At 36.2% G+C, this 27564-nt stretch overlaps 1 protein-coding gene and 1 long non-coding RNA gene across 3 annotated transcripts in view; one reads left to right on the forward strand and one right to left on the reverse strand.

Annotated features, from left to right (window-relative positions):
- Positions 1-5247, reverse strand: part of spata17 (spermatogenesis associated 17) — a 41513-nt gene extending 36266 nt beyond the window's left edge. For both annotated transcript variants that reach the window (XM_082142616.1, XM_082142617.1), the window contains exons 1-4: positions 5106-5247; positions 4831-4920; positions 2732-2813; positions 1752-1802 (exon numbers count right to left, since the gene is read on the reverse strand). In XM_082142616.1, the coding sequence (XP_081998742.1) occupies positions 1752-1802; positions 2732-2813; positions 4831-4920; positions 5106-5173 (291 nt within the window). In that variant the 5' untranslated portion in view covers positions 5174-5247. The remainder of the gene's footprint in view (positions 1-1751; positions 1803-2731; positions 2814-4830; positions 4921-5105) is intronic.
- Positions 5248-5258: 11 nt separating this feature from the next.
- LOC309478842 lies at positions 5259-17256 on the forward strand. The gene is made up of 3 exons (XR_014199110.1): positions 5259-5348; positions 5849-6167; positions 17046-17256. It is a non-coding gene; the product is annotated as an uncharacterized lncRNA (long non-coding RNA).
- The last annotated feature ends 10308 nt before the right edge of the window (positions 17257-27564 follow it).

Consider the following 27564-nt stretch of genomic DNA (forward strand, 5'->3'; position numbering starts at 1 on the left):
ATAAAGTAATTGCAAGCTTGGATTCTGAGTTCTTTGTGACCTCTTAGACTAGTCAAATCAATGATGCATATTGCTCAATTAGATCTAATACAAATCCGGCCTCCCTTGTAAACACTGATTTCTATTAAAAGGCTTTTGGTAAAGAGTGTGATAAACACTTTATAGGATAAAGGAAATGACTAAAAAGAAGTGCAACACTGAAGCTTCAATGGTTGTTGTTTTCAGATTTATTGGGCAAGGGTTAGGAGGAGCAATGACCTTGTTTTCTTGCAGATTCTGCAAGGAGTATGTAAACTTATGACCACAATTGTATAAAGTGAAATTCATTCGAAAACATCATGCATACATACCCATGAAGCTTTCCAAACTTTAACTTTTCCATCCAACACACCCAGTCTATGCTTGAAACTGATCCTTCATTGACTGTTTTCACAGTCGCCCTTTCTTTTTTTCCTTCAGCAGATTTTTACATTACCGGTGCTTCCCGGACATAGCACTCTATCTTTTACAAGGACTATAAAAGCTGTCTGTCCTGTTGAGCAACTTCTGTTTGTGTCTAAGTGGTGACACGACCTTTAGTCTCATATTCTGTGACCCCTGAGAACAGGTCAAGCTTCATGTTTCAAATTAGACTCACATAACCAAAGTGGTAGTGAAGAATGCAGGGTGGGCCCTAGATTTGACACAAAATATTTGCGTATAAATCACTTTCTTGGTTCAAATTTCTTGTGATGTCCAATCATCACAGTAAAAATATGCAATCCTCCACAGAAATGCAACATCCTTCAATAAGCTATGAAATTTTGTAAGACTTATAAAATTCTTTAAAAGTTTCACCTCATGGAAAAACAATTGTAAAACTAAAGCTTCTATACATACCAATAGCTCTATAAAAGTGCCAATGTATCACTCATATATAAACGTGTTTGATTTATAGGCTGTGAAACAGAACATGCAAGATTGATATTGCTACCTTTTTGCAACTTAGGCCTTATAAAAGATGAGAAAATATGATAGCAAATTCTTTCATATTTGGATTTGACTTCAGTTAACTTGCCAGTATGGTTAAGTTAAGAATGTTCACCAAGGCTGCATTTATTTGATCAAATATACAGTAAAAACAGAAATATTGTGTAATTATTACAATTCAAAATAACTGTTTTCTATTTCAATATATTCTAAAATAGAATTTTCTGCATCATTACTCCTGATTGTAATGTCACATGATCCTCCAGAAATCATTCTAATATGCTGATTTAGTGCTCAAGAAAATGTCTTATTATCAATGTTAAGACAAGTTGAGCTGCATATTTTGTGGAAACCCTGATACATCTTTTTCAGGATTCTCTGATGCATAGACAGTTCAAAAGAACAGCATTAATTTAAAATAGAAAACAATGTGAAGGTGTTTACTGTCACTTTTGAACAATTGAATGCATCTTTGCTGGATTAAAGTATTAAAAGTACAAAATTCAATTCAAGTAAATATCTCTGTATATTATATTTATATATTGTAAATATTATAATAGCTATAGAAACATGTCACATGTCAAAAAATATATAAAAAGTAATTTTAAAAACACTCAAAACCCTTTAATATATTTAAGCATATTTTGATTTTGTGAACCACTTTCACTTTAGATTTCAATGCAGTTATCAAACACCAGTAAAATCTGTTTACAGGTTTTTATTCAAATCAAATGTGTGACCCACTGACTTTTCACTGACTAAACAGCAAGAGAAATATTTACCTTGACAGCCATCTTATTGTAGAAATTCATCTTCATGATAAAATATGCTGTCTGTGAAGAGAGGGAGATAGCATTACATTGTGACTGGGCCCTCTGATGTTTTCCTAACATGCGAGGAATAAAATCCTCTTTATACATAATACATAAAAGTCATGGAGAAGCAGCAGCAGATAAGAGGGTGGACTGGCAAGTCATACTTTGTATCGAAGGGAAGTGCCTGTTCTTAATACATAATGCAGACATGGCTAGGAAAATCTATGAAAGTCAGGCTGGTAACTAATGGAGATGTATGAAGGTAAAATGCTCTCTGCTGAGTTTGATAATCAATGGAATGCAGCCGAGGATGGACCGACTAAACATGGTGAGGAATATTCACAAGACACAAGACACAAATGATTCACTCAATGGGGACACAATAAAAAAGAAACTTGATATGAACTGCTCTATATGATGGTAGAGGAAAGACATACATATTTTTGATAACAAATGACAAGAAATCAGACACAAAATAAGCCTTCTTCCTTTTTTAAAGAAAATATTTAATAAGAGGCCATGGTTTATTGTCTCACTCCTCATATCATGCAGAATTTTCAATATTACACTTACTGGATCTCCTGGAAGTTATGTAAAAACAATACTGTAACTGTACATTTTAGAAAGACAAAATATTAGGCAACCAATTGTAGGTCATGATTGAACATACAGCAAAAAAAAAAAGAGACAACTACATTTCCCTGATCAATTAAGTCTTATGTAAAATCTATGACCACGAAACCCTTAGGTTTTATTTAAAAATGAGCACTAATATGTCAGCACTTTTAAAACATGGACGAGATAAAAGCATTCCATTGGAAATCAATACAAATTGTCAAATTACAAACTTACGCCATATGTATATAAGTCATGGCATGCCTGTTAACTGCTAAATGTTAATGAGGGTTATCATAACATAATCAATATTACATGTCTCCACAACTTACCTTTACCCTTTGTCTGAAAAGCACCCGAGCAGTGAAACCACGCCATATTTTTTGTATTAATGTTGCGTTTTTATGCAGGTGACTGAAAAATAAAACAACACACAACGAGGTGTAATTATACTTCTGTACTTTCAAACTGATTAAATCAAAACTTTATTCCTTTTTTCAAACTGATTCAATCAAAAAGTCCCCTTTTTTTCCTCTCTGCCTGTCCAGGGTAGGTCTTTCTTGGACAACTGTACATTTGCATTCATCATTAACCACCCTCTAAATGCATGTCTACGGCAACTCTGAACTCAACATGGCCATCAATTTCCAAAAGGCCATTTATAACTCAAAAAAATCAATGTGTATAGGGACGGTGGCAACCCTGGAGCCGCACTCAAGAAGCCTAGATTGCGCTTAATTAGCCACTTAACACATTGATCAATTAACTAAAGTAATCTAAATTAACCTACTGTCTGGGAGTTTGTCTGCTCACTGCACAGAAATATGTTGAGGTTACACACTGTAGAGCCCTGTGCACTGGCTAATTCTTGCATTTAAAGACCAAATGCATTAGATTTAGGCTTCCGCAACCACTTACAGGTATATGCTGAGAATATAGAATCATATGCCTGTCCTCATTAAGACATCTGTCTACTCTATACAATATGGATCCCAAAAGTGTCACGCCTATAGAGTGCAACAGTGCCCATCAACTTTATTAGTGGCCTTGATCCGGAAACATTTTTCCCAAAGGGATCTTTTTTTTAAATTCTTCACTAAAGAGTTATTATTCATGAACCAAACACACACCAGCTACAACTTGAATCATAATATTACAAACTGAAGCTAAAGAGTATTTAAAATCAGACATAAAGACAAAGGTAAAAGACTTAATGGCTTTAATAAGGGAAAGAACTACAATCCCATAAACTACTGCAAATAACATAAAATAAAAACAATGGATAAATGTAAAATTATTGATTTAAATATGTTGATTATGTAAAAAGAAAATGTATTGTACTATATGCATACACATGCATGAAATTGCCGAATGCATAAATGTAAATGTAAATGTAAAATTGAACTTGCAATAGTCTTATCTTCCCTATTGTGACGTATATCCGAGTGAAACAGCTTTTCGAACAAGGAAAAAAATGTAGGGTGGGACTTGATTTTGTCCATCAGGAATTGATTGGATGGTTGTGGTTTGCTATTGCTGTGAACTCAAGTGAGTGACAGGTTGTCCTGCCCTCGCTCCAGTAAACACATCAGAGAAGAGAAGAGAAGAGAAGAGAAGAGAAGAGAAGAGAAGAGAAGAGAAGAGAAGAGATGTCGCTGCAAGAGGGAGGGGAAGCTATTTTGATTAAAGATTACGAGGGCACATGCATTTTTAACAAATAATGCTGTGGAGGGATAAATAACTTATAATACTGCATTATTCCATAAAAAATAAAAATTGTTAAAATGTTTTATTTCAAGATGATTTTTGATGGCATAGGGATGTTGACTTGATTTCATCATTTGCAGCGCTTCATGGGAATCGGTGGTCGCTAAAGAGTTGCAAGAGATGCAATTTGTTTCGATTTCCTGATTGGTGGAAACATTGGTAGTTTTTCACCAAGAAATCCACTGTTAAATGTGATTATTTAAAAAATAAGTTCAAATAATCAGGGCTGATCGCTTCAACAAAAGCATTTACCATTAATTAACAACCTCATAGCTCACACTAGTCCTGTTTTTTTTAAAGGTTAATACGTTATTGTTAAAAATCAACTCCCGTAAGCAGAAAATGAATGGGATTTTTAATTCCGGACAAAATTGTTGCACTCTATTTAAATTGACTGTCCTCAGGTTGTATACTTTAAAAATAAATAAATAAATAACTTACATAAAATAGAATGAATGTATGAATGAATAAATAAACGATTAACTGAAACATGACGGCCACTTATTTCCCCTCTAAACAAACAAACAAACAAACAAACAAACAAACAAACAAACAAATAAATAAGTAAACCTGAACTGAAAGAGTTAATTCTTTGTTTGTACACGCTGACAAACTGATCATATTGTCAGATGAAAATGAGATCACATCACAAAAGCTGTCTTACCTGAGGTATGCCCTCACCTGGCAGCCCCGGAACCAGCTCTGAATTCTGACTGCAGCCTCATTCTCTTTCTGTCTGTTTTCCTCCGCAATCCTGTAACATGAGAGGCTTTCGGTGAGTTCACCGAATTAATGTTATCTTATCTCCAGTATGTGTCTTTGTTATTCTTATCTAAAAAACAGCTGTGAAGAAGGAACTTCTTTCCCGCCTGCATCGACTGATACAACACAACAAGACAGTTTTCAAATGTAGAGAACTTAATAATTTGCTTTCTTTACCTGTTTCTGATGAAATATTGTATTTTGACGTTATCAACTTGACAGTAAAGTTTCACAAGTCTCGCCATGTTTCCGGAAGTTTAAAGGTGTCCATGACAACGGAAAGGTCCATGTGCGCGCGGGGAGAGCGAGTGCTTGTCAGTCACGCGCTGTGTGAAGTGCTCGAGTCCATTCTAATGAGCGGGAACTGATTTGAGTAAACTGGAGGCTTTATCATGTGGAAAACAGCTCTGTTCTAACTTGGTAAACGTAATTTTTGCATCAAATAACCAAACTTTATACGTCAACAAATGAATGTTTGTTTGAATGTAATTATTCGTGTTTTTAGGTTATTTCCTGTTGACTGACACACCCATTACAACTAGTTTTTAATTTATGCAGACCCTCAGACTCATTATGCAGTCACATTTATAATATGTATTTAAAGTGTCATAAGTATATCACAAAGTACTTTACTTTTGCAGACTTTACCATAAAATGTATTTTAATGTGTATTTATTTAGTTTCTGTGAACTATCTAGTACAAACCAAGTCTTTTTTTTTTTCAAATTGAAGTACATTGAAGGCTATATATTTGTTTATTTAAATCCTTGGTACATATAGTAAATACATATACTGTACACACTTGATCAATTCTTACTGTGAGAGAACATCCTGTTTTTTCAACATAACATGATTTTGAACAGATCCTTCGAGATAACTGACATCTCATCTGTTCACAAAACACTTCTCTCTGTTTTCAGATATTCTGTCTGGATGTGGTATAGGCAAGATACAAGACGTCTTGTGAGTTCCCGGCAATACAGATAACCGCTGACAGACGCCAGCCAATTTGCTGTCCCGCCACACCAGAGCAGAGCGTTAGAAATATGGGCAGAGGAGTGACCCTTTGGCTGTGTCGCCCATCCATCCGAACCCGGTGGTGGGCTGGCCACCATGGTAATTGCCTGCGAAACAGTGTTTTGACAAGCCAGACGGGTGTAAGCCATCATTCTAGCAGCACGGTGATGAGGTGTCACCTGGAGAGAGCTGTTGGGAGCCCACATGTTTACATGCAGCCAGGTGACCCAGTTTTGCCCTGCATCAGAACACCACTGCATTCTTCACATTGGTTTCACTTCTCTAAATCACACTTTACTGATTATGTGAATCACTTTGAATTGGTTGTCACTGCCAAAGGCATCAAGGTTGAGGGGTGTTTTCATAGTCTGTATTGATGCTTCTCAAAATAGTGCAACATTTATTTATTTATGTTTTAATGTTGGATTTTTCATATCTGTTGACTGAAAGATTCTGCGCTGGTACAAATATATGAAAACTTGTAAAAACAAAAGTGCTGATTAATATGCTATATTTGAAATGTAACACTCCTATATTATCCAAAAAATGTCAGTTTAGACACATAGTGAAACACCCCATTCAAGTACCATATTTCTGTTGAAATCTTCACTCTAAAATGCCACACGTTTCCTTTTACTCCGACCGTGTAATTGCAATGATGGCCGCTATTGCATTTGGATGATATCACCTTCCTCCTCTCCTTTTGTTTCCCTTAAAGGATAAAGGTGTGACTTTTCTGCTGCAAGAGAAAATCATATTTTTATTAGCTGGCCTTTATCTGGGGAAAAAGGTAATGAATTGAGTATTGTGTAAGATGGTTTAATCTGCAGGTGTTCTATCATTATTTGCAGTGTGGTTCCACTGAGACAGCAGTAATCCATTAAGAAGGGGGCTGATCCTGCGAGGGGTTTGATGAAGTTGAGGCTCCTCTGCCCCATGCAGAAGGGCGTTTAGTGCTGCCGGCCCCACTGCTAGTGTGCAGGGATATATCACCTGCGTACTCACTGTTTCATCATGGCTCTCCTTTTCTCTACTCTCCAAACAATCTGCAGAACTTCTGACTGGGTGACCAGTGGAAACGCCAAACTCTTTTTTTGGTCCCCTCAAAATATAATCGAGAATAATGTTTTATTCATCGCATTTATACAAAGCTTAAAAATCTGATTATGCTTCAACTCTATATGACTTCATTAGAAACTTACACTACCATGCATGATGGGATTATCATGCAAGCTATAAGTACACCGTGTACGTACGCCTGCTGCTTATTATTATAATCAGGTAATTCATGTTATTTTCCATCCTCCTCCTATTTTGCATTTCCTTTCTTCCCCCTTCATCTTCTCCTGTTTTCTCTGGCAGACATAATATCAGCTAGAGGAGTGCTCTGTTTCATGTCCTGAAGAAAGGCTTAGCTTACATTTGATTGAGGTCTCTCCCATCTCACACCGGCGCTGTATTTGCGGATACGGTGCCAGAGAAGCAGATGCAAGGGCCTATTTGATGGCGACAAATAATAAAACGTATCATTTGCGTTTGCAGTTTCTCCTCCACTGTATCAGGCGCACAGATGCTACCACACAGTTTTATTTGCCAAAAATCATATGGACTGTAGTTAATGGAATAGGGAGTGTTTGCCATCCAATTTTGAAAAGAGCTGAAGAGAAAATAAATCAAGCCACGTTGCTCTCTGTTATCTCGCTTTGGCTGTGAACGTCCACCGTAAGCACAAACTTGCTTCTTTTTATCGTTTTACCATTCATCTGTCGGTTACGCCTTCATCTCTCTATTGAGTCAGACTGTTTTTGTTTTGCGGCTGTTGTGTTGTTGTCATATAGATATTGCCTAGAGGCCATGAAAAAAAAACCTAATTTAAATCCTCCTGGGCAATGTTACACCGTAGTTGTATTTCTGAGGTGTTTACTTCCACTCTAAAAATCCCTTTGCAAGAGAGGAACGTAGGACTTGAAACATTTGCAAAAAGTAGAATGGCTCTGTGTTGCCAAGATTAAGCAAGACTTTGATTTCTGGAGCTCACCAGTGCCAGAATTACTGTGTTGTTGTTATTAATGGCGGTTTGAGAGTGAATGAGACTACAAGTCTCCTGGGATTTGCTTGTCACAGTGTTGTTTGGGTTTGTGAATTTTATTGTCATACAAATCCCCTTGAATGCACTTTTCTTTTGTCTATAGTGTACTGTACTTACACTCACTGAAACATAAAATGACATTTCCTTCCTGCAGGGAGCATCTTTCTGATGATAAAAACATGACAGTGCATTTATTCAAACATGGCTGTGTAGTGTGATCGGTAATCAAATGTGACGACTTTGGTTGTGACTTTGGTTTTGATTATTTCAATTTCTGTAGGGCTGAGACTGTCTGAGGCAGTTCAATCTACCTGACTATTATTATAGAGAAACAGTTTCATCCATTAAAACAAGACTCACCCAGTCAATACAGAGATATATATATATTAGATAATAATAAACATGAAAATATAGATCTGCAAAATAGGGACAAAAAAACCCAAGTGAAAATATTTTTTTATATATATATTTTCGTTCTGATTTATTTGATAGATTTATATTAGATTATACATAAAATGATGTAGTCATAAAATCTATTCTAAAATCTAATGTATAGCTAAATGAACGAGAAAGAACAACATTGTATTTTTATACATTTATATGAATTTATACATTTATATAAAATATAGTATTTTTTATATATATATATATTTTATATATTTTTTTATATATATTTTTTAGTTTTTTCCTTATTTATTTGATTATAAAATGTTTAAATGAATTGATTTAAACATGAAGAAACAAAAAACGATTTCTTGTTTGTTACAAGCTTATTTAAAAGTGTTTGTAATTGCTGGGAATTTAATCTTAAACTGAGTATACAAAGCTATCCATCTTGTGGATGGGAGGGGGGCAGCTCTCGTAAAGACCTTGACCTATGAACTCTGGCCTATTTTAGTCATGGTCCAGTGTGCTCCACACAGGGCCTGATCCCATTTCTAGCTTTTTGTTTGCTTCATTGCCCACCTGAGCCAAGCAAAGGATTTGTTGCCTGTTTACTTGCCTCTATATCAATGGCTCTGTCCACTTTTATAGGAGCTATTACTACTGAAAGATTAGTTTTCATGGGCCTGATGACATGGGACTTAAGTAAGTTGTTGGTTTAAAATACTATTTGACACTGAAAAGTTTGCTGCTTTCACTATCAAATCAAGAGAGTAAGTGGAGCACAGTGGCTGGACACAGGTACTCTTGGAGCAAAATGGATTTCTGTTCAAAGAGACCTTGGTGGGCGTTTTATCATTACTATGGACTGGACTAATAGAGTGTTTTTTGTGGTCAGTTTTAGGAATAGTGGTCTTTTTAAAGCCCAAATGAGTATTTGTATATTAAAGATGATTGAATATTAGCTTATATTGCAAATTGGGTTTCCATTTAGTACATTTTGTAGACATTTAGGCGCGGTTTCACAGACAGGGCTTAAATTAAGCCAGGTGTAGTTCAATTAGGGCATTTAAGTAGCTTTTATAAACGTGCCTTAAAAAAACATTACTGGTGTGCATCTTGAGACAAAACAATGACACTGACATGTTTTAAGATACGTCAGTGCAAGTTTCTTGCAGTTAAAACAGCTCAAATATGCATTTTAGTCTGGGACTAGGCTTAATTCTTGTCTGTGAAACCAGGGGTTTTGTTTGAACATTATAATTTGCAATGCTGCAACATTCTATTTGCATTGGCATTAATGGATAACAGTTGACTTTGTGTTGTTAATGCATGTTTATTGAATTAATGTGTGTATCCCCAGTCTAGTGGCTTTATTGACAACGACACAGATAAATTTCATGAAATTTTCTTTTACTGCTTATCTCTGCATATCTAACTCTTTCCAGCTCTGTCGTTCTCTCTCTCTCTCTCTCTCTCTCTGTATCTCTGTTTCACTTGATCTCTTTCCCAATCATTATTGCTACGAAATTATACTTTAAATTACCCAGCTATCATTTAAAGAGTTAACTACTGCCAAGTTATTAAGCCGCAAAGGTCAGACTTGTTTCTAAAGGATTATCCCTGTTAAGGAGTCGGAAAACACTAAATATTTCTAATCCTATGTTATTTGCCGCTTGGCTGGTTAAAAGCTACTTTAAGCCTCATAAAATTAAAACAGAGCGTTCCCTCAGCTGTGGCGGCCATTGAATTTGGAGGAAGAGGTACAGAGCCAAAATGTTGCGACAGAATTAAATGTCAAAAATCTTCTCAAGTTGTAGATATATTGTTCACACTGGATGGTTTTGATTAATACATTTAATCTAAATCATGTGAAGGTTCCTCCTCCTTTTATCCATAAAATGCAATAGGACACAAATCAGTTTTACTGTAGCTTGATAACAATTGGAAAATAATGCATTTTCCCACCCAATAAATTGTTGCTTACACCCCTAACCAAAATCAATTCATCTCCCTCGAATTTATTAAAATCCCAGCCATAAATCTTCCACAATGTTTGTTCATCTGCTTTTGTGATACATTTCTATCACGTTTGTTCTGGTCTAATGTTTTCCCTGTCGCTCCTGCGTAAAATGGAAAAATCTATTTTGGACCAATTGAATAGTTAAAGAAGTGCGATCCTGGTGAGGTGCTGTAAATAGAATCGATAAAGATGGCAGTGTGCGGTGAAGATAGCACCTTTCCCCTTGAGTTTTTGATTAACCCATCTGACAGTGAACCTGACAGCAATATACTGGTGCTGCGCACGGGAGGTATTCCCTGAGGCCCTCTTTTTGTCTTTTCATAAACCGTTCTAGACATTTTTAAAATAGTTTTTATTGGCCTGTGTGTGTGCGCACATGTGAGCCTGTACATGCTTTTCTGATTGTAGTTTTTCTTTTTGCCCAACAAAGGTGGGCTAGAGAGACTATTTTCAGGCCTAATAACTGCATTCAGTATATTTAGAAATCATTTACACAATTCCATGTCATCAGATCTTTACCTGAGGCCATGAATTGATTGGCTGTGTTAAGAGTATGTTGCACAGCAATGCCATTTCAAATATGATGCAAACCTCATCTGATGCTGTCAACATCCTGCTAAGACTTTGGTAGTTGCTATCTCATGCCAAGATTTTATATTACAAAGAGATGGTCCTCAATCCATCTGTGCTCTCAGACTAATGATTTGGGTGTGTTTCAAATACGAGGATACAATACGCCTCATTGCTGCACATTGTCCAATTTACTCTTGATCAATTACCCATACTACACAGACAGGGTCAGTCGAGAGAAGCAGGGCTTTGTGATTTATTCTAGGTGTTAAAAAATAATTTGTTTGGATTAATTAATTATGCTAATTATATGGGACGAAAACAGATGTTTCCCCTTCTAAGACTTTAATTACATGCTCTTGCTTTACCTAGAAAACAACATTTAAAGTAGTTTAGTTCAGTTTTAAAATCTTAAAGGCTGTCTGAGTGAACCCATCATTTTAGAATTAGTGCTGCATGAGAAATTGCATTGCTTATGAAGACTTCCTTAAAGTTAATCTTTAAAAATACAAATCAATTAATAACACTGTTAAATGTAATCTTTAGCAAATGTGAAATTCACTTCTAGCATTTGAAACAATTGATTTTATTTTTATTGTTTTTTTTGTTTTTGTTTTTTAACAAAATGCTTTAGAATTTAAATAGTGGACATGTTATTGCTCATTGGCCATATGCGAAAATAATTATCAGCATATCAGTATCATCTAGAATGTTAATCTGGGTGCCTCCCTAAAAAAAGATGGCTATGTTCTTCATACTTTTAGAGTAAATGAAAGAATAAAAGTATTCTTTCTGTAATCGGTAATGTACCTACACGAATGGCGAACACGTTTTTGGAATTTCCCCGTTCCTTTGGTGTTGTATGTGTGATAGGGCTGTCCTCTTCCTTCAACAGGAGCTGTCATTATAATGTGCCAATCATTCTGTTCTCTTGTCTGTCAGGCTTTGATATGGTAATTCACCCCGACTGACTGCAATAATGACCAGTCTTCTGGGTGTGATTAAGTGCATAGCTCTTCTGCCTGGCCCCGCTAAACCAGAGAGAGCCACACTGACCCTTGTGTGACTGCCTGGAGGCCCCTGCTGTCAGTCCCATGACCACCTTAGCACACTCGACTTCAATGTATCACAGAATGAGCCTTGATGCAGCAGACTTGAACATTTGCTTCTTTATTTATATTCAGTTTATATAATCAGAGCCCTTATAAAATATATTTGATTTTAATGCCATTGTAGGCTGACACCCTTTCTTGCATACACATCTGCATATCTGCCTTCAGTATATAATGTAGAAGAGCTTTGAACAAATTGCAATATAGAAATTCCTAATAAGCCTTAATAGCTATTATGTTGCTTATGACATGCTCATGATACATAAACATCACTAATTGCTTGTGAATAATGCAGATAATGACTGCTTTTCATTATCCAACTGTGTCTTAGCAGAGGATGTTTTTAGCCAGCCTGCATTTGGTTGTATTGTAAGTACAATTCATAATGGGAAAAAATGCCTTTTTGTTTATTATAACCTCAGCAATACAGCTGTTTTTTATCCAGGCATGGAGGCATCTAACGGTTTAACATCATAATGAAATTTAACAATATAGAGGTTGATTCTGAAACTCAGAGCCAGTAACGTCCTGCATGCGGAGCCTGAGAGAGGAGCTACTGATAAAGAGACACAAGCTGTCTGCTGTGATGTAGTTAAACTGTTATCGATAGCAAGGAGGAGACATAGATCATTCTGGAGTGTATTTTTGTGCATGCCCGTGTACATTCTGTGAGCGTGAGGCCGTTTCTCACATCGTTCAGCCTCAATGTCATTTAGCTTCAATGGTAGAGAGGTGTGGCTACAGGCAATGACTTTAACAAGACGTTTACTGTTTTAATATTTATTCTTAACATATGTGATAACCAGGACATATCTGTACATTTAGCAGTCTAATGTACTTTACAAGGATTTCCAATTTGGGCATTTGAAAGATGTTATAAACAGAAAATAAATAAATAAATCTCACTAGTTTTGTAGTCGAGACCACCTTACCAAGACCAAGTCAAGACCAAGACCCAGTGTGTGTTGAGACCAAGAAAAAAAACAATACTTTGTGGGATTGAGACCAAAACAAGACCAAACAAGATCTTACACTTGTACTTTTTTTTCAATCATATCTTGAAATATGTGAGAATTTTTATTAATTTTGGTGACTTTTTTTTAAACAATCCCTCGTTGATTTCAGACTCGTCACCCGGCACAACAGTAACAAAAGAAATCAAATTAGAAATTAGTTATTGATTGCATTTGAAGCAGTAAGTTTTACATCCAATCACATTAATGATGTTAACAAATAAATCAGACAGTTCACCACCGGCAATTTAGTGATATCCCTGCAGTTGTGGTCTTCACCTGTTTTGAAATCAAATCTTGACCGCATTATAACAACAAAATTACAACACTAATGCTTACCCAAGCTGCATTTATCTGATCAAAAATAAAGTAAAACAGTATTGTGAAATATTATATACAGTTTAACATAACTGTTTTCTATATTCAAATATTTCAAAATTTTATTTATTCCTGTGATGGCAGTCAAATTTTTAGCAGCCATTACTCAGTCTTCTTTAGCTAGATCTTAGTTGAGAAGCTTAGTTTTTAGCTTTGAATATGTAAATATAATGGACTCGTCGCAGTCAGCCAGCACAGAGTGAGGTGCTAAACAGGTCTGTGTGACTCAGTGCTGAACCGCAGGTTAAAAAGTCACTTCAGCTAGTCTATATCATCTGACAGGAAATGTCATGCTAGAGGAGGCTGATTCTGGATCTGATCTACAGCAAATTTCTATCTCATCCACCCCCTCCCTTGCCCCCTCTCACCCACTCCCACAACAGCTTAACTGCATGGATTTGCTGCTGAAGTTTGAGCAGTTTGAAATTAAAATGTATTGCTCATTCTCAATGTATTGATTCACACCTTGCTGTGTCAATATTAACTGCAGCTAGTTTTTCAATAAGAAGTAAAGATCTACGGGACGAGCAGAGTGGGTCTCTCTCTCTCTCACACACTCTCTCTTGCTCTTGTTCATTCTCTCTCTATTAAATCTGAGTTAACTTGTCTCAAGTTTTAGCACAACACTTTAATTTACAATACATCTGCAGCTGAAGTCACGCTGTATACTGATGGATATTTCATTTTATTCTGAACATTTTTTAATATCAGAGTGCAATAATGTCTCTGATCTTGGTTTTTGTCTTTTATTTTTTACTGTGTTGGAATTATTTGTCCCAAACCCACCATCCACATTTGCACATTTGTAATTGAGCTGTTTAATTAAGTGTATTACTATAACCACTTCCACGTTTTGCTTTTATTTTTGTAAACATTAAAACATGTTTTAATTGTAATCTACAGTATCTATATGCAAACTACCTCAGCTGTTAAATGACAACAAACTGCATGACAAGAAACTTTGTGTAACTACTTAGTTTAGTTTGCATTCCTGAAACTGAAACAAAATTCTCAATTTCGAGTCATATTTTTTTTTGGAGCCAAAGTAATTTATTCCTGTGATGGCAAAGCTGACTTTTCAGCAGCCTTTATACCCTTCAGTGTCACATGATCCTTCAGAAATCATTCTAATATGTTGATTTAATGCTCAAGAAACATTTATCAACCTCATAATAGTTCAAAAGAACAATAATAATAATAATAATAATAATAATAAAAAAAAAATCTTATGAATTAACCTCAAACATAAAGACCCATATGTCAGATCCATTATAAATTCCCAAGGGAACCCATGACAGGCAAACTTTCTGGGTTGGCCTACATCATGATTAAACAACTTTATTTGTGCTCAACAAGGTTTGCTTAACTTTTAACAGGCTATTTTCAAAATAGTATCTCCTTGTAGAAATCGGAGATTATCGCATTATATGCAGAAAGGAAAAGATACAAGTTGTTCGATTAATTTAACCAAACATAATAAAAGTAAAACATGAACCAGCAAGATGAATTTTATGACACATCCTTCATCTCTCTCTCTCACCTCAGTGCAGTGGCCCTGTCAGCCTAATCCTATTCCTCCTCTCATTGTCAATACCCATCTAATTCTACTTTAACAACAGTAATTGTCTGGTAGAGTAGAGGCTATAGATTTGCTTTCCTGATGACTCCTTGACTTTTTTCCATTGGTAATACTAATAGAATTCCAAATCCTCGCCACTGTGATCGTGTCATGAGTAGGTCAACAGTTATGTCAAGGTCCTATTGGAAACTACACATCTAACATCTTAATTTAGATTTAGACCCCCCCCCCCCCCCCCCCCCCCAGTGCTCTCTTGACTATTCCTCTCTCATTCCGTCTTTCTTCTTAAACTAGTCATGTATGAGAAATTGTGAGCGGCGCTTTCAAGCTAAGGCGCTCGTTCCATTATTACAGAATTCATTTAATTCCGCGACATTCAATTCTTGCATGTGAATTATTTGGCCTGGGCCATTATTGGATGCGTTCCTGTCGGCAGTTGAAGGATTATAGATTTGATTTCCATACAGCTGGCATCTTCTGGGAGGGACCGGGTGACTACCGCTCATTTATTTTTATTTATAGACTTTTGAATTGAATTTCTGATCAATGAGGGAGGACGGTTTGTGCTCGCACACTAAGTTTCAGCTGAAACAAAGAGCGCAGGAGAGAACTCAGAGGAACACACAATTGATTGTGTCTTCGTGTGGGGCTGGGTTTCGGAGGATGATGTACACTGTATCGTCCCGATATAGCTGAGCCACGGCTAGGCTCATGAGAGTGCAGTTACCTTGTAAGGACTGTGAAGGGCAAGAGGCCTTCTGTTTGTGACTGGAAATAGTTCACATTGTGTACTAAAAACACTGTCCTCTGGGAACCAGATTTCATATTTCTCAACATAATAAGTCTATTTTAACAAATGACCTCACCTAACCATTACATATTTGTTCAGCGGCTTCATCCCCTTTGGTACATATTTACTCCCATGTTTATCATTTCTACAGTAGGTGTTTTAGTTATTCAACACAGCGGGTTTTGACATCACTTACTGTATTAAGACTCTTAGGAAGATTTTCATCTTGCTTCCAGTAAATAGCTACCCAATTGAAAATTGTATTACTCCAAGGTTGCTTACCGGTATTCCTATCTTTGGAGATTTATTTTCTCAAAACTGTTTCATATTAATTCTAGAATAGACGTGTGAAGTTATTTAGGGTCTTTATCTCATGGGTAAAATGTATAAAGCAGGAGACTACAGTGAAAGTCTCCATTTACTTTCTATTCATTAAGATACTACCAGAAAACATTTATATGAAATATTTAGATTCTATCACCTGAATGCATTTTTAGAATTTTGTCTTGTCAAGTTGAAGTGTTTAATATAGGGTTTTAAATTGTATGAATTGTGTTGTTTACCTTGTGTTTGCCATGCAAATAGCCTTGATGCTAACATGGCGTTAAAAAGTTCATAAACTAACAAACCCTCATTGTCATCTGGACAGAGGTTTTCAAACTACGGTCTGGGAACCAGCATTTACCATTATTAATTTCTAAAGACTGATCAGAAAACATTAATTTTATTTTTAAATAAAGTATTTTTTTTATTATTAGAAATTACAAACTATTTATATATACAGTTTTTACAGATTCTATTTTAGTAATTTATTTTTAGTGCAATAACAAATGATCTTAATTAATCCATTTTTTTATTATATGAATTGAATTAGAATTCTTATTTTAGTATTTTTTCATAATTTAAAGTGGGTCTTTTTAAATGAAATATATAGATCCCTTTATATTTTAGGAAGTGGGTCCTTCTAAAGGGATATTTTCATAATATCATAATATTTAAGTGTCTTTGGCAAAAAAGAAAGAAAAAGAAAAAAATTGAAACCAGATTAAAGTGATCTCATTTGTGTGTGTTTTTTTCCCCCTCAGAGAAGCTCTAAAATACAGTGAGTTCCACTCTACCTGCAGCTCTGAAATATTTTTCCTGTTTCCGTCCTTTATTTTAGATGCCTAAACCTCCATGTTCAGCTGCCTTCATCTCATATTATGATACATCTACTCCCTGCACGGGCCCACCACCTCAACACAAGGCCACATCCAACCATGTACGGTAACAAGGTCAGTGATGAGAACAGGCTCCACAGACTGGGATTAATTTTCCTTTTTACAGTTGCTTTTTATGGTTGCCTCTCTTTTGTTTCATGTGCTCTGGCGGTGCGGAGCTGTTCTAAGTAGGCAGCACTTCATTAGGTCAGCCTGCAGGCGTGAAGGTTCCTCTCATTACTGAACACCGTACCTCCAGCGCCCCGTCGCTGATGGAGCTTAATGGGACTGAGTATGGACTTAAGGACCTGATTGAGGCCATTTTCCAATTCCTCAATAATTAATATAGTCAGACATTTTGAAAATATTATTGGTCTTGAGTCAGTGGGCTTAAGGAGGAACTTGTGCTGACCAAGCGTTCCCTTTCTCTGTCTTTGTCCCCTTCCGTCTGTCCGTTTGTCTCTTTCAGTATATCTTGATCAGATTTTCACCAGTGTTGGAAAGAGGAGCGAGGGAAGAGCGTATACTTGAACGGGGTGAAAAGGTAAATTAGGTTGTCATGCTAATTTAGTGTCAGGTGACTGTGTAATTGAATGCATAAGGGAGGCAGTGGAAGTAGGCTGAACTTGACCCATCTAAAACGAGCTGACCTTGAACCCCCCTCCCCCTTCCGTCGCTCCTCGCAGACCCACTTGCACCGGCGGCTGCCGATTCACACTCGCGCTGCCCTCAAGATCCATGTGCTAGAGGTCAGCAAATTAAGCCAATAAATCTCTCAGCCTCTCCACAGCTGTAGACATCACTTACATTAAAACAGGACGTTTGCAAATTTTGACTCTTTTATAAATGTAAATGCAGCCGGAGTCTGCCGAAAGTTTGCGTGAAATTTTTACGTTAACTTTTGAGCATTCCTTTTCATAGCTGTACTTTGGTGTCATTTTCGAGGACATCGTTCATGCATAGTCCATGTGTACGGGCATACAGTGTTTTGCACATGCAGTACAAACAGTTTTTTGATCGAATCGGAATGAAAATGGCTTTCTAAAGCTCTTGTCTTGTTTGCTTTAGCGCTCGTGCTGGAACAGATCCTTCCCGACGCTTCTCAGAATGTCTTTTAAATAATTCACAACACAATCACACCTGTTTCCCCTCGATCAAAAGATGGATATCACAGGTCATCCATTCTTCCAGATAAAGGTGACCTCTCCTTTCTCCCTTTAAAAGACCGTCTCAGTTAGGCTTTTTCCAAAAGCACCTTTGCTCTTAGGAAAAGACAACTTTTACCTTGTACTTGCTCTCATTATGTTTTGCATCCAAGCCCTGGTGACCTTCTCTTAACTGTGTGGGAAATTTATTGCTTGAAACGCAACTTCTTCTAAGCATGGGGAAACAATGTGCTGCCCGTATCATTAGGAGAAAGAGAAAAGGAGGAGTGTGTGGAAGGTGTGTGTGTGTGGGTGTCGAGGTATAGGATTTAATCAGAGACACAATGAGGGGACAGAAAGAAGGAGAGGACATCTAAGGGATAAGGGCACAATGAGATGCCAGAGATTGAAAGTAGCATGGAGTATTCCGGTGTGTGTGTGTGTGTGTGTCTGCGTGTGTATACACGTGTGAGACACAGACCGAGCACAGAGAATTCATTAACATGGAAAGGCAAGATAGAAGCCTTTGAAGGACAGCCATGATCCATCTGTCTGTGTGTAAACTTAAGAAAAGCTCCTATAAAGACTGTGTTGTCTGTATTGGTGCAAAATAAGAGGGTTCATTAAAAATAAAATTTTACAAATATATATATATATTTTTTTTTATTTAGGACTGTTTAAGTTTTTTGACAAAGTAATAAAAGATTTTACACAAAGTATCCAGTTCTAAAGTTCCCACACCCTTTGGTCCTTAATATGTTGGCTTCTATGAGCATCCGTGACTGAATCTTTTGTGATAGCTGTGCATGAGGTCCTGGTTTGTCTTAATTGTGACACCCCCAGGTCCTGTAAGTTTGTTGGTTTCCCGCATGCTCTGTACTCATTTGAGTTCTTTCCCACAGTTACTCTATTATACTGTTCAGCTTTGCCATTTAATTGATATATACACTACTGGGCAAAAGTGGTAAGACTTTTTTTTATAAGATTTGTTTTTGTTTTTGTTTAAGTCTATTATGCTTACTAAGGTTGCATTTGTTCGAACAAAAACGAATATTGTGAAATATTACAGTTTAAAATATTTTTTTTATATATATTTTAAAAATGCTGATTTGATGCTCAAAAAGTATTTCACAGTTGAAAATAATTGTATTGCTTAATATTTTGGTGGAATATTTAGGATTCTTTGATTTAGAAATAACAAAAGAGCAGCATTTATTTAAAATCGAAATCTTACGGAACAAATAAACGTTTTTAATGTCACTTTAATACACTGTAATCAATTTAATGCATCCTTGCTGAATTAAAGTATTAAAAATCTTACTGACCCCAAACTTTTGAAATGTAGTGTAGTTATGTATTTTATTGATGTTCAAGGAGGCAATACATTAATAACCAATGGCATGTAAATGTTTGAGCAGGATACATTTGTTTTGTCTTGGAATATATGTACATATCTGTTATGCAGCTTCTTCCTAATATTTAATGTTTTAATACTGTATTTTTAAAACTTATTTTTCTTATTTTTTGTTTCATCTTTTATTTATATTTCGTCTTAATTTGATTCTAAAAATGCTAAATCTCTTACAGATATTTTAAACATATGAGCACAACTATATAGTATGTTCTGAACATTAGGTTTAACAATGTATATATTCTGAGCAATAACAGTAAATGGCGAGTAAAGCTATTGGCAAGTGACTAAATTATTTTTTGCATAATCATCACATTCCAGAGCAGTCATGCCCGTTAGTGAATGCACTCATTTCACAGGCTAATCAAAAGGAAGATTTATTGCTTTCCTTTTATTTTGTACATTATGTCACTAGACATTTCAATGTGACAATATGGATTGCGCTGTTTTAGAGATGATGGTTCCTGAGAGCGGTTCAGTACTTGTAGTGACAGGCGGTCTGTTTCCACCACTCGCTGGTTGCTTTCTGTGTCATTGTCTTTAGCTGCGGCACAGTGTGTGGAGATGGATGGAGCATGTGGGTGAAGCCGCTTCAGTTTCCCCACTGCCGGTGCCTTCTTGTCACGCCAACTCTCACTAGACCAATTAATTATGATGGCCTACTTATGATGTTTAATTGTGATGATTTATAGTGTAAATAAATATATTTGCGAGGACAGCATCTGTTCTATCGGGATGAAAAAGGGTGCCGCTTTATTTCTGTTGTTGTTTTTGCTTTGTTTGTTTATTCCAAAGAAAAATAGGACATGAAGAAAAAAAATAAATAAAAAAATAAAGCGAGTATGCTCATTAGGTGTTGGAAAGGGGAAGAAAGGTAGGAAGAAATATCAAAATAAAAATTATTGTAAATCTTACAGATTAGTTGCTTGAGGAGTCATCTGTAATGACATATAGCTGGTGTCATAAACCACAAATTGAAAGGTGGATCTGGATGGCTAAAGGGTATATAGCAGTAAATGTATGAACACATTGTTTAAATTGCAAATGGAGGAACAAATTTTACTGTAAAATAACTATTTAAATATTTACATAGTGTTTCCTTAAATTCTTTTTTGCATCCCCAAGTAAAATACTGAAAATATAGCTGCTTTGGGCTTCATTTTTTAGTGTTGACTTGGTGGCAGTGCTTTTGAAAAATATTTTGAGTCCTTGGTATGTTTTTATGTGTGTGTGTTCAGAAGTTCAGGGATGCATGAGGCGAGCGGTCCCCCTGGTGAGCAGGGCCGGCCGGGACAGGGGCTTGACCCTTCCTCTGACCCCTCATCATTTCCGCCGGCAGGTGACGCTGGCAATTACAGCCACGACTACTGGCCGCGTCCGGCTGCTTCTGTAGGGCCGGTGATGAATTGCAAATGGCTGGCACCCAGCGCACAACTCCAAACTCAAATAAATCTTCAGCGTGTAATAATGACAGGAGCAGGGAGAAGACTGGCAGCTATAACAAGGCAGCCAGTGTCACCCACTTACGCCAGGCTTTCAAGATCCATCATTACCTGCCAGGCCCCACGCTAAGGTGAGCCGGACATGCAGGCCCAAAAGAAAGATGTGTTGTTTGCAGTGGAGCATCCAGCCAGTCCCATCTGGCATGCTGCAAATGGGATTTCTCCCCCTCCCAATCTTCCTACCCCCTTTTCAGACTAGTCTGACTGAATCTGTCTGTCACCTCAGGTAGGTTTCGGACGTCCAGTCACGGCGAGAAAAGACCAGGCTGTGTGCTTTGGTTATTTTTTAGCATATTAGCACAATGATGTCATCAAGACCAGGGGACATAGTTTTGTCCTTTTTACTTCAATTAATTGATTTTTTTTTATTTCTTTTTTTAATATATTTTCTTTTTAGGCCTAGATGACACTTACTTTTTAAATAGTAGGAGGAGGACAGGAAATGATGAGGAGAAGGGAGGAAACAAGTTCGAAACAAGCCGATCTCAGACCCTTGTATGAGCACCATGGCACATTTTGTCGAAGCATGTGTGCTAACCACTTAAACTTGACCCCAGCAATGGTTCAGAATTCTGTCTTCTATTTTTTTTTTTGTCTTCATATTTATTGTCTTGTATACTACCATTCAAAAGTTTAGGGTCAGTAAAATTTTTTTGTTGTTTTTGAAAGAAGTCTCAGCTGATTTATTTGATCAAAAATACAGTAACAATTATATTTTTATTACAATTTAAAAAAAACTCTTTTCCTTTTTTAAACATATTTTAAACTAATTTATTCCTATGATGGTTTTGGCAGCCGCTACTCCAGGCTTCAATGTCACATGATTCTTCATTTCTTATCAATGTTGAAAACAGTTGTGCTTCTTAATATTTTTGATACTTTGTGATCAAAAATAAGTATTTTAATTATAGAAATATAATCCATTATGTTTTATATTATAATTTAAACATATAATTGTCCTTTATATAGTACATACAGTATATTTTCCAAATCAAAAATATTATTTATGAAAAATATTGTAATGAGCAGTGCAATTTTTGAATAATAAATTATTTTCTAAATCATAATTAAACATTTTAATTAACTTTTTTTTTAAATCAACCTTTAGATATAAAGTAGACAACCTGCCATTTGTGCAAGCAGTTTTTCCTTTTAATGAATCTCTCACACAGTTAGCACTAACTGATCATAAATGCCTTGAGTCAATACTTCCTGTGAGATGTACAGTAGCAGCTTGCCGTAACGCTCATGTACATGGCTCATCAGTGACCTGGGAGTCCTGGACCCAGACCCTGTGAATCCCCTCTCCTCTTTGTATTGTGTGTGGTGATAAATCTTTAGCTCCCTGAGAGGTGCGGGACTGATGCAGATGGGTGAGAGGGTGATGAAGCAGGACCTAACCATGGCCTCTCTCTCTCTCTCTGTCTCTGTCTCTCTCTCCCTCTCTCTCTCTCTCTCCTCTCTCTCTCTCTCTCTCTCTCTCTCTCTCTCTCTCTCTCTCTCAACTCTGATTGCTGTATAAACAGGGGTGTCAGGAGCTGCAGATATCACAAAGTGAAATTTAGGCAATTTGTTTCCACCCAGTCAAAGGCTGTTCTGTGGCCTATTTTTGGAGGCCCCTTTGGTGGCCTTACCATACGTTTCCACATAATTTATGGTGGCACTGTAACATATGGACTTTTCATCACTGTCTCTCTCTCTCTCTCCTCTCTCTCTCTCTCTCTCTCTCTCTCTCTCTCTCTCTCTCTCTCTCTCTCTCTCTCTCTCTCTCTCTCTCTCTCTTCTCTCTCTCTCTCTCTCTCTCTCTCTCTCTCTCTCTCTCTCTCTCTCTCTCACTCACCTACTCACACACTCTGAATAAAATTTTCTTCAATCAAGTTGAAGATTTTGCTCTCCCTTTTCTCTAAGTTTCACAACTCCTTATATTTTTTTTATCTACTCCAAAAAGTACATAGTTCATAACAGAATTTGAATGGCAAATTATATCATACAGAGCACCAAGGCTAGGTTATATCACAATAACTTTGAGGTTTTGAGTCGTAACTCCAATTACAAATATGTTTTTTTCTAGCAATAGTTTTGTATGTTGGTTGAACTATAGTTCAAAGCCCTCTTATTTTAAATTAATTTCAAACTAAATTCCAGTATCATTACATTTTTGTAATCGCTGTTTGATGACAAGTGAACACCATACAAACTATTCTGGTTGAATTGCGTTCTCAGACACAAGTTTTTTTTTGTTTTTTTTTCATTTATGATATTTTGCTTGTCTATTGTAAAAACTGAAAATGTGCAGTGGTTTCCTAATGGAATCTTATTTTTAGCTTTAGAAATTAGTTTAGTTGTTGCAGCCATAGACGGGTTGATTCAGTAACGTTGAATATTTTCACATGAATAAGATGTATAGTATACATTAACACACTGCTAATTAAACGGCGGCCAGCACACGTTAGATTTATCACTGTAACGTGGTCTGTAATTTGCTGGTGTTTACGTGGCTGATGTCTCTAAGAGCTCTGATGATGGTATGAGAGAATTGTGATTGATGTGTGACTGAACACCATTTTCAAGGACTGCATTTTCTGTGTATGTTGAGTAGAAACTAGCTTCATACCGGCTCCTGACTGTGACATATTTATGTGTTATCACAGCGTTTCCTGCCATTACTGAAGCCTTGTCATACTGAATGTAAATGATTGATCATTGCTATCCAGTAAAAAGTGCTTGCATCACTGAAATTAAACTGAGCAAAATGCATTTATTTAAAATTAATTAAGAAGCTCTTGCATGGATATTTTGATAATCTGTATCTCTTCCTGTGTTTATTTTATTATTAACATTAAAAGAAATAGCATTAATGGTATCAATCACTATATTTAAGTATTTTAAAATATATATTTTACAGTTTAAGCGCTTCATTAAAAATAAATACTCCAGTTTTATTGGATATTTGTATACAATACATCTACTTTAAATTTGTTATTAATTGTGCTGGATTCCTATGAAATTAAAACTAAACATTACACTGATTTAAATTGTGTTCTTCCAGTGGGAAATAATTATTTTAGTTCATTTCAGTATCACATTTGATGTGTCATTCATGCATGTGTTTGTGTAAAACACTTGCACTTATTAGACACACATGCTGTAATTTCTCACTGAGACTCTTTGAGAGATATTCAGCGATGCTTAGCACCAGTCTGGCTGTTTAGTTAATGGATGAGACGTGTTACTGATGTCTCCCTCTCTGATGTGCTGGAGCCGTAACCTTCACAGACAGCATAGCAGTTTGTTTCTGACTCATCCTCCTTACATTTATAAACATCAGCATGAAAGCTTTAGTTTTCAAGTGAAACTGGAAATCCCCTACCTTCAGATGCACACTGAGTGAATGTCTGTTTTTGTCACATGACTGCGTTCATATGAGGTCATGACTTTGTCACCTCAGCACTTGTCTTGGTCTATTCTTCTTTTGAGAGAAAGCTATATATATATCCTCATTTTTTTATTAAATTTAATTTTGACATAATAATGAATGATTGTGATCATCACATGAAAAGTTTGCTGACTGTTAATAATGAATTATAAATCATTTGATATCTGAATTCATTTTAGTATTTTTTTCATATAAATCTAAAAACCTAAATGTTTGTAGATATTAATCGTCACTTAATATCTATTTGATTTTTGATAGTAAATACGGAAAAGTAGCACAATTTATTTTTTGATCAAAGTGGCACAGTAAGAGAATGATGTAATTACTAGATTAGATTTAAACTATTAGTATTACTATTGAATTAAACAATAGCAAATAATGATACATAATGTTTTGGGGATTATATTCTGTTTTTTATTTTATTTTGATGCAGGCGAGTACATTTTTGTAAAACCCCACTTTTAAAATATAACTTAAATGACAAAAAAGAAATTAAAATAATTATTTATACACATTCAGTTTGGGAAACACTTTGCCTTTTGTTATTGAGGACTGACTTCTCACTTTGAGATTAAGATGATTTAAATTGTTTAACGTTCTCTGTGGGAATTAACTTAGTCTCCATTAAAACACTAAAAACGGTACAATTTTGTAATGCCTCACAGAAATGGAAAGAGTCAAAACTGAGCCTCTGATACTGCCTATACTGCGCTGTGCTATTGATTATTTCTGCCAAAAAGTTCCCCTGGGGACCCACTCTGTGTTTATATAGCCATTCGTTCACATCAATATATCTATCCTGTATTTTTTATGACACTGTTCAAAATTGTATGCTCTTATGAGACCGCTGCATGACCACGTCTCTCCTGTTGGCATGTGGAAGCCAAACGGCAGATCAATTTAAAAACAACAGCAGCACTCATACAGATCTAGCTGTGGGGGGTTCAATAAGTTGTCAGGTTGTTGCTTTACTTTTTACTAAGTGTATGGAGGGGGATGTATAGAAATGTGGATTGGTGTGGTGAGTGTAATAGCATGTGACGGCCGGGGCAACATTTGGGGGACGTTATATTGTACCCCACGCAACCTCCAAGAAACCTGCCCCTTTTTTTTCAGTGAAGTCAAATGCAACAATAGTCTCCTAGATTCCGTGCTATAGTGCTGTGTGTATGAAAAATAGATTGTGTGTGTGTGTGTGTGTGTGTGTGTGTGTGTATGTATGATTGCAGGGTTGCTGCTCTGTGACTCATGTTGCCCTCAGTTAGCCAGCAGAGGCCACTCACAGCATATCATACAGCTGACAGTCAGACTCTACACACAGTTCTGAGTGTGTTCACCAGCACACACACATTCCCAAAATCAAACATCCACATGCATAGTCCTTAATATGTTTGTGTACTTACAGCATTTCCTTTAAATGAGCTCTGCGTTATACATTTTAATTCATTTTGCATTTTATTTAGCTTTCTCTCAAATTTGCATCTGTATTCTAATTATTTTAACATTTAACTTCATTTGATAATTTTTTTTGCATTTCTATTACATGTTTAGAATTACAAAATTCATATTTTATATCTTTAACTATGTAAATATGCATTCATATTTGATATCTTTAACTATGTAAATATGCATCTAGTCTTTTGTTCCCATTTTAGCATTTCAACAAGCCTTCTAGGCTGATCAGATGCAGACGATCATCAGTCAGTTGCTTGTAAAAGCTGATAAATGATTTATCCATGAAAAAATATTTACTGGAGTCTGGACAATTGATCGGCCGATGATAAATGCAAGGCATGTGGATTACAGGGGAGAGCTGAAAGGCAGTAAATACAGGTGTCATTTTGCTGAAGCACACCATGTTATACGCTGCCATCATGCAACTCTAAAATCACCTAAGAGTGTCATCTTATAGATTCATCACACTCACATATGGCTTTTTTTAATCCTTGTCCTTTATGCCATGATATTGTAGTCCTGTGAATCTTAAAAATAGTCCTTCAGCCTTTAATGGTTTATATAATCAAAATGGAAAAGTTGATAAGTATTTTTATTGATTTATGCTCTAAAATCCATTTATTTTTTAGTTTTAGAATGTACACTGAAAAATTATTTTCTTTGGCTAATGAACAAATTATAAGAATATAGTTTAGTTTTTTTTTAACTAACAGTACTTGCACTAACAATTTGTACTTATGCTTAAAAAAACAGAGAACAGTTCTGGTTTAAAACGCACAGTGCCAGTCTTGTCTCCCCGATCAAATCAGCGGCTCATCCCGTCATACAGAAGCGTGCGGTATGCCATGATCCGCCTGAGAAATTAAAAAAAGGGAAGTGTTTCTGTCAACCTAAGCCCAGGATTCACGATCCAATCCACCACGGAGGACTAATGAAATCATCCTAATCCTTCCACCTCCCCTCACCCTCCTAATGCACATTCATTCACTATTCTATCTTTACCAGGGGAAAGGGAAGCCGAATCAATATAGTCCACAGCTTTGAAAACCGTCAGGAAATAAAGCCTCAGAAATGAAGACATATGTGCTTGTTTCGTGCATTGCATTTCGTCTCATTCCGCATGCTTTATTCAATTGGCAGTAAGTAAAGGAAATATCTCACTGATAAAGGCATATAAGGGAATAAACCTAATCACTCTTCATCCCTTTTTCTTTGTCGTTCTTTCTTCTCTCTCTCTCTCTCTCTGAAGGTTGAGGAAATTCCAGCCTTTGGAATGAATCTTTTCCTGTAATCGGTCCCTGAGGCTATGTCATAATTCTGTATACAGTATCACGATAATGACATTCCAATAATCATACGCATCATAAACCCAGGCTCTCGGGTCCGCAGAGTGAGAACGATCAGACGCTCTGTGTCACGTGGCTGACCTGTAATGTTACAATGATGTGATTGGCCATAATCCCACTGTGGATATGAGTTGCATTAACTTTTAATAATGGTTTCCCCCTCATTTACAATAATTGTATATTACTA

This window comes from Leuciscus leuciscus, assembly GCF_965113295.1.
Source record: "Leuciscus leuciscus genome assembly, chromosome: 17".
In the NCBI taxonomy this organism is placed as follows: domain Eukaryota; kingdom Metazoa; phylum Chordata; class Actinopteri; order Cypriniformes; family Leuciscidae; genus Leuciscus; species Leuciscus leuciscus.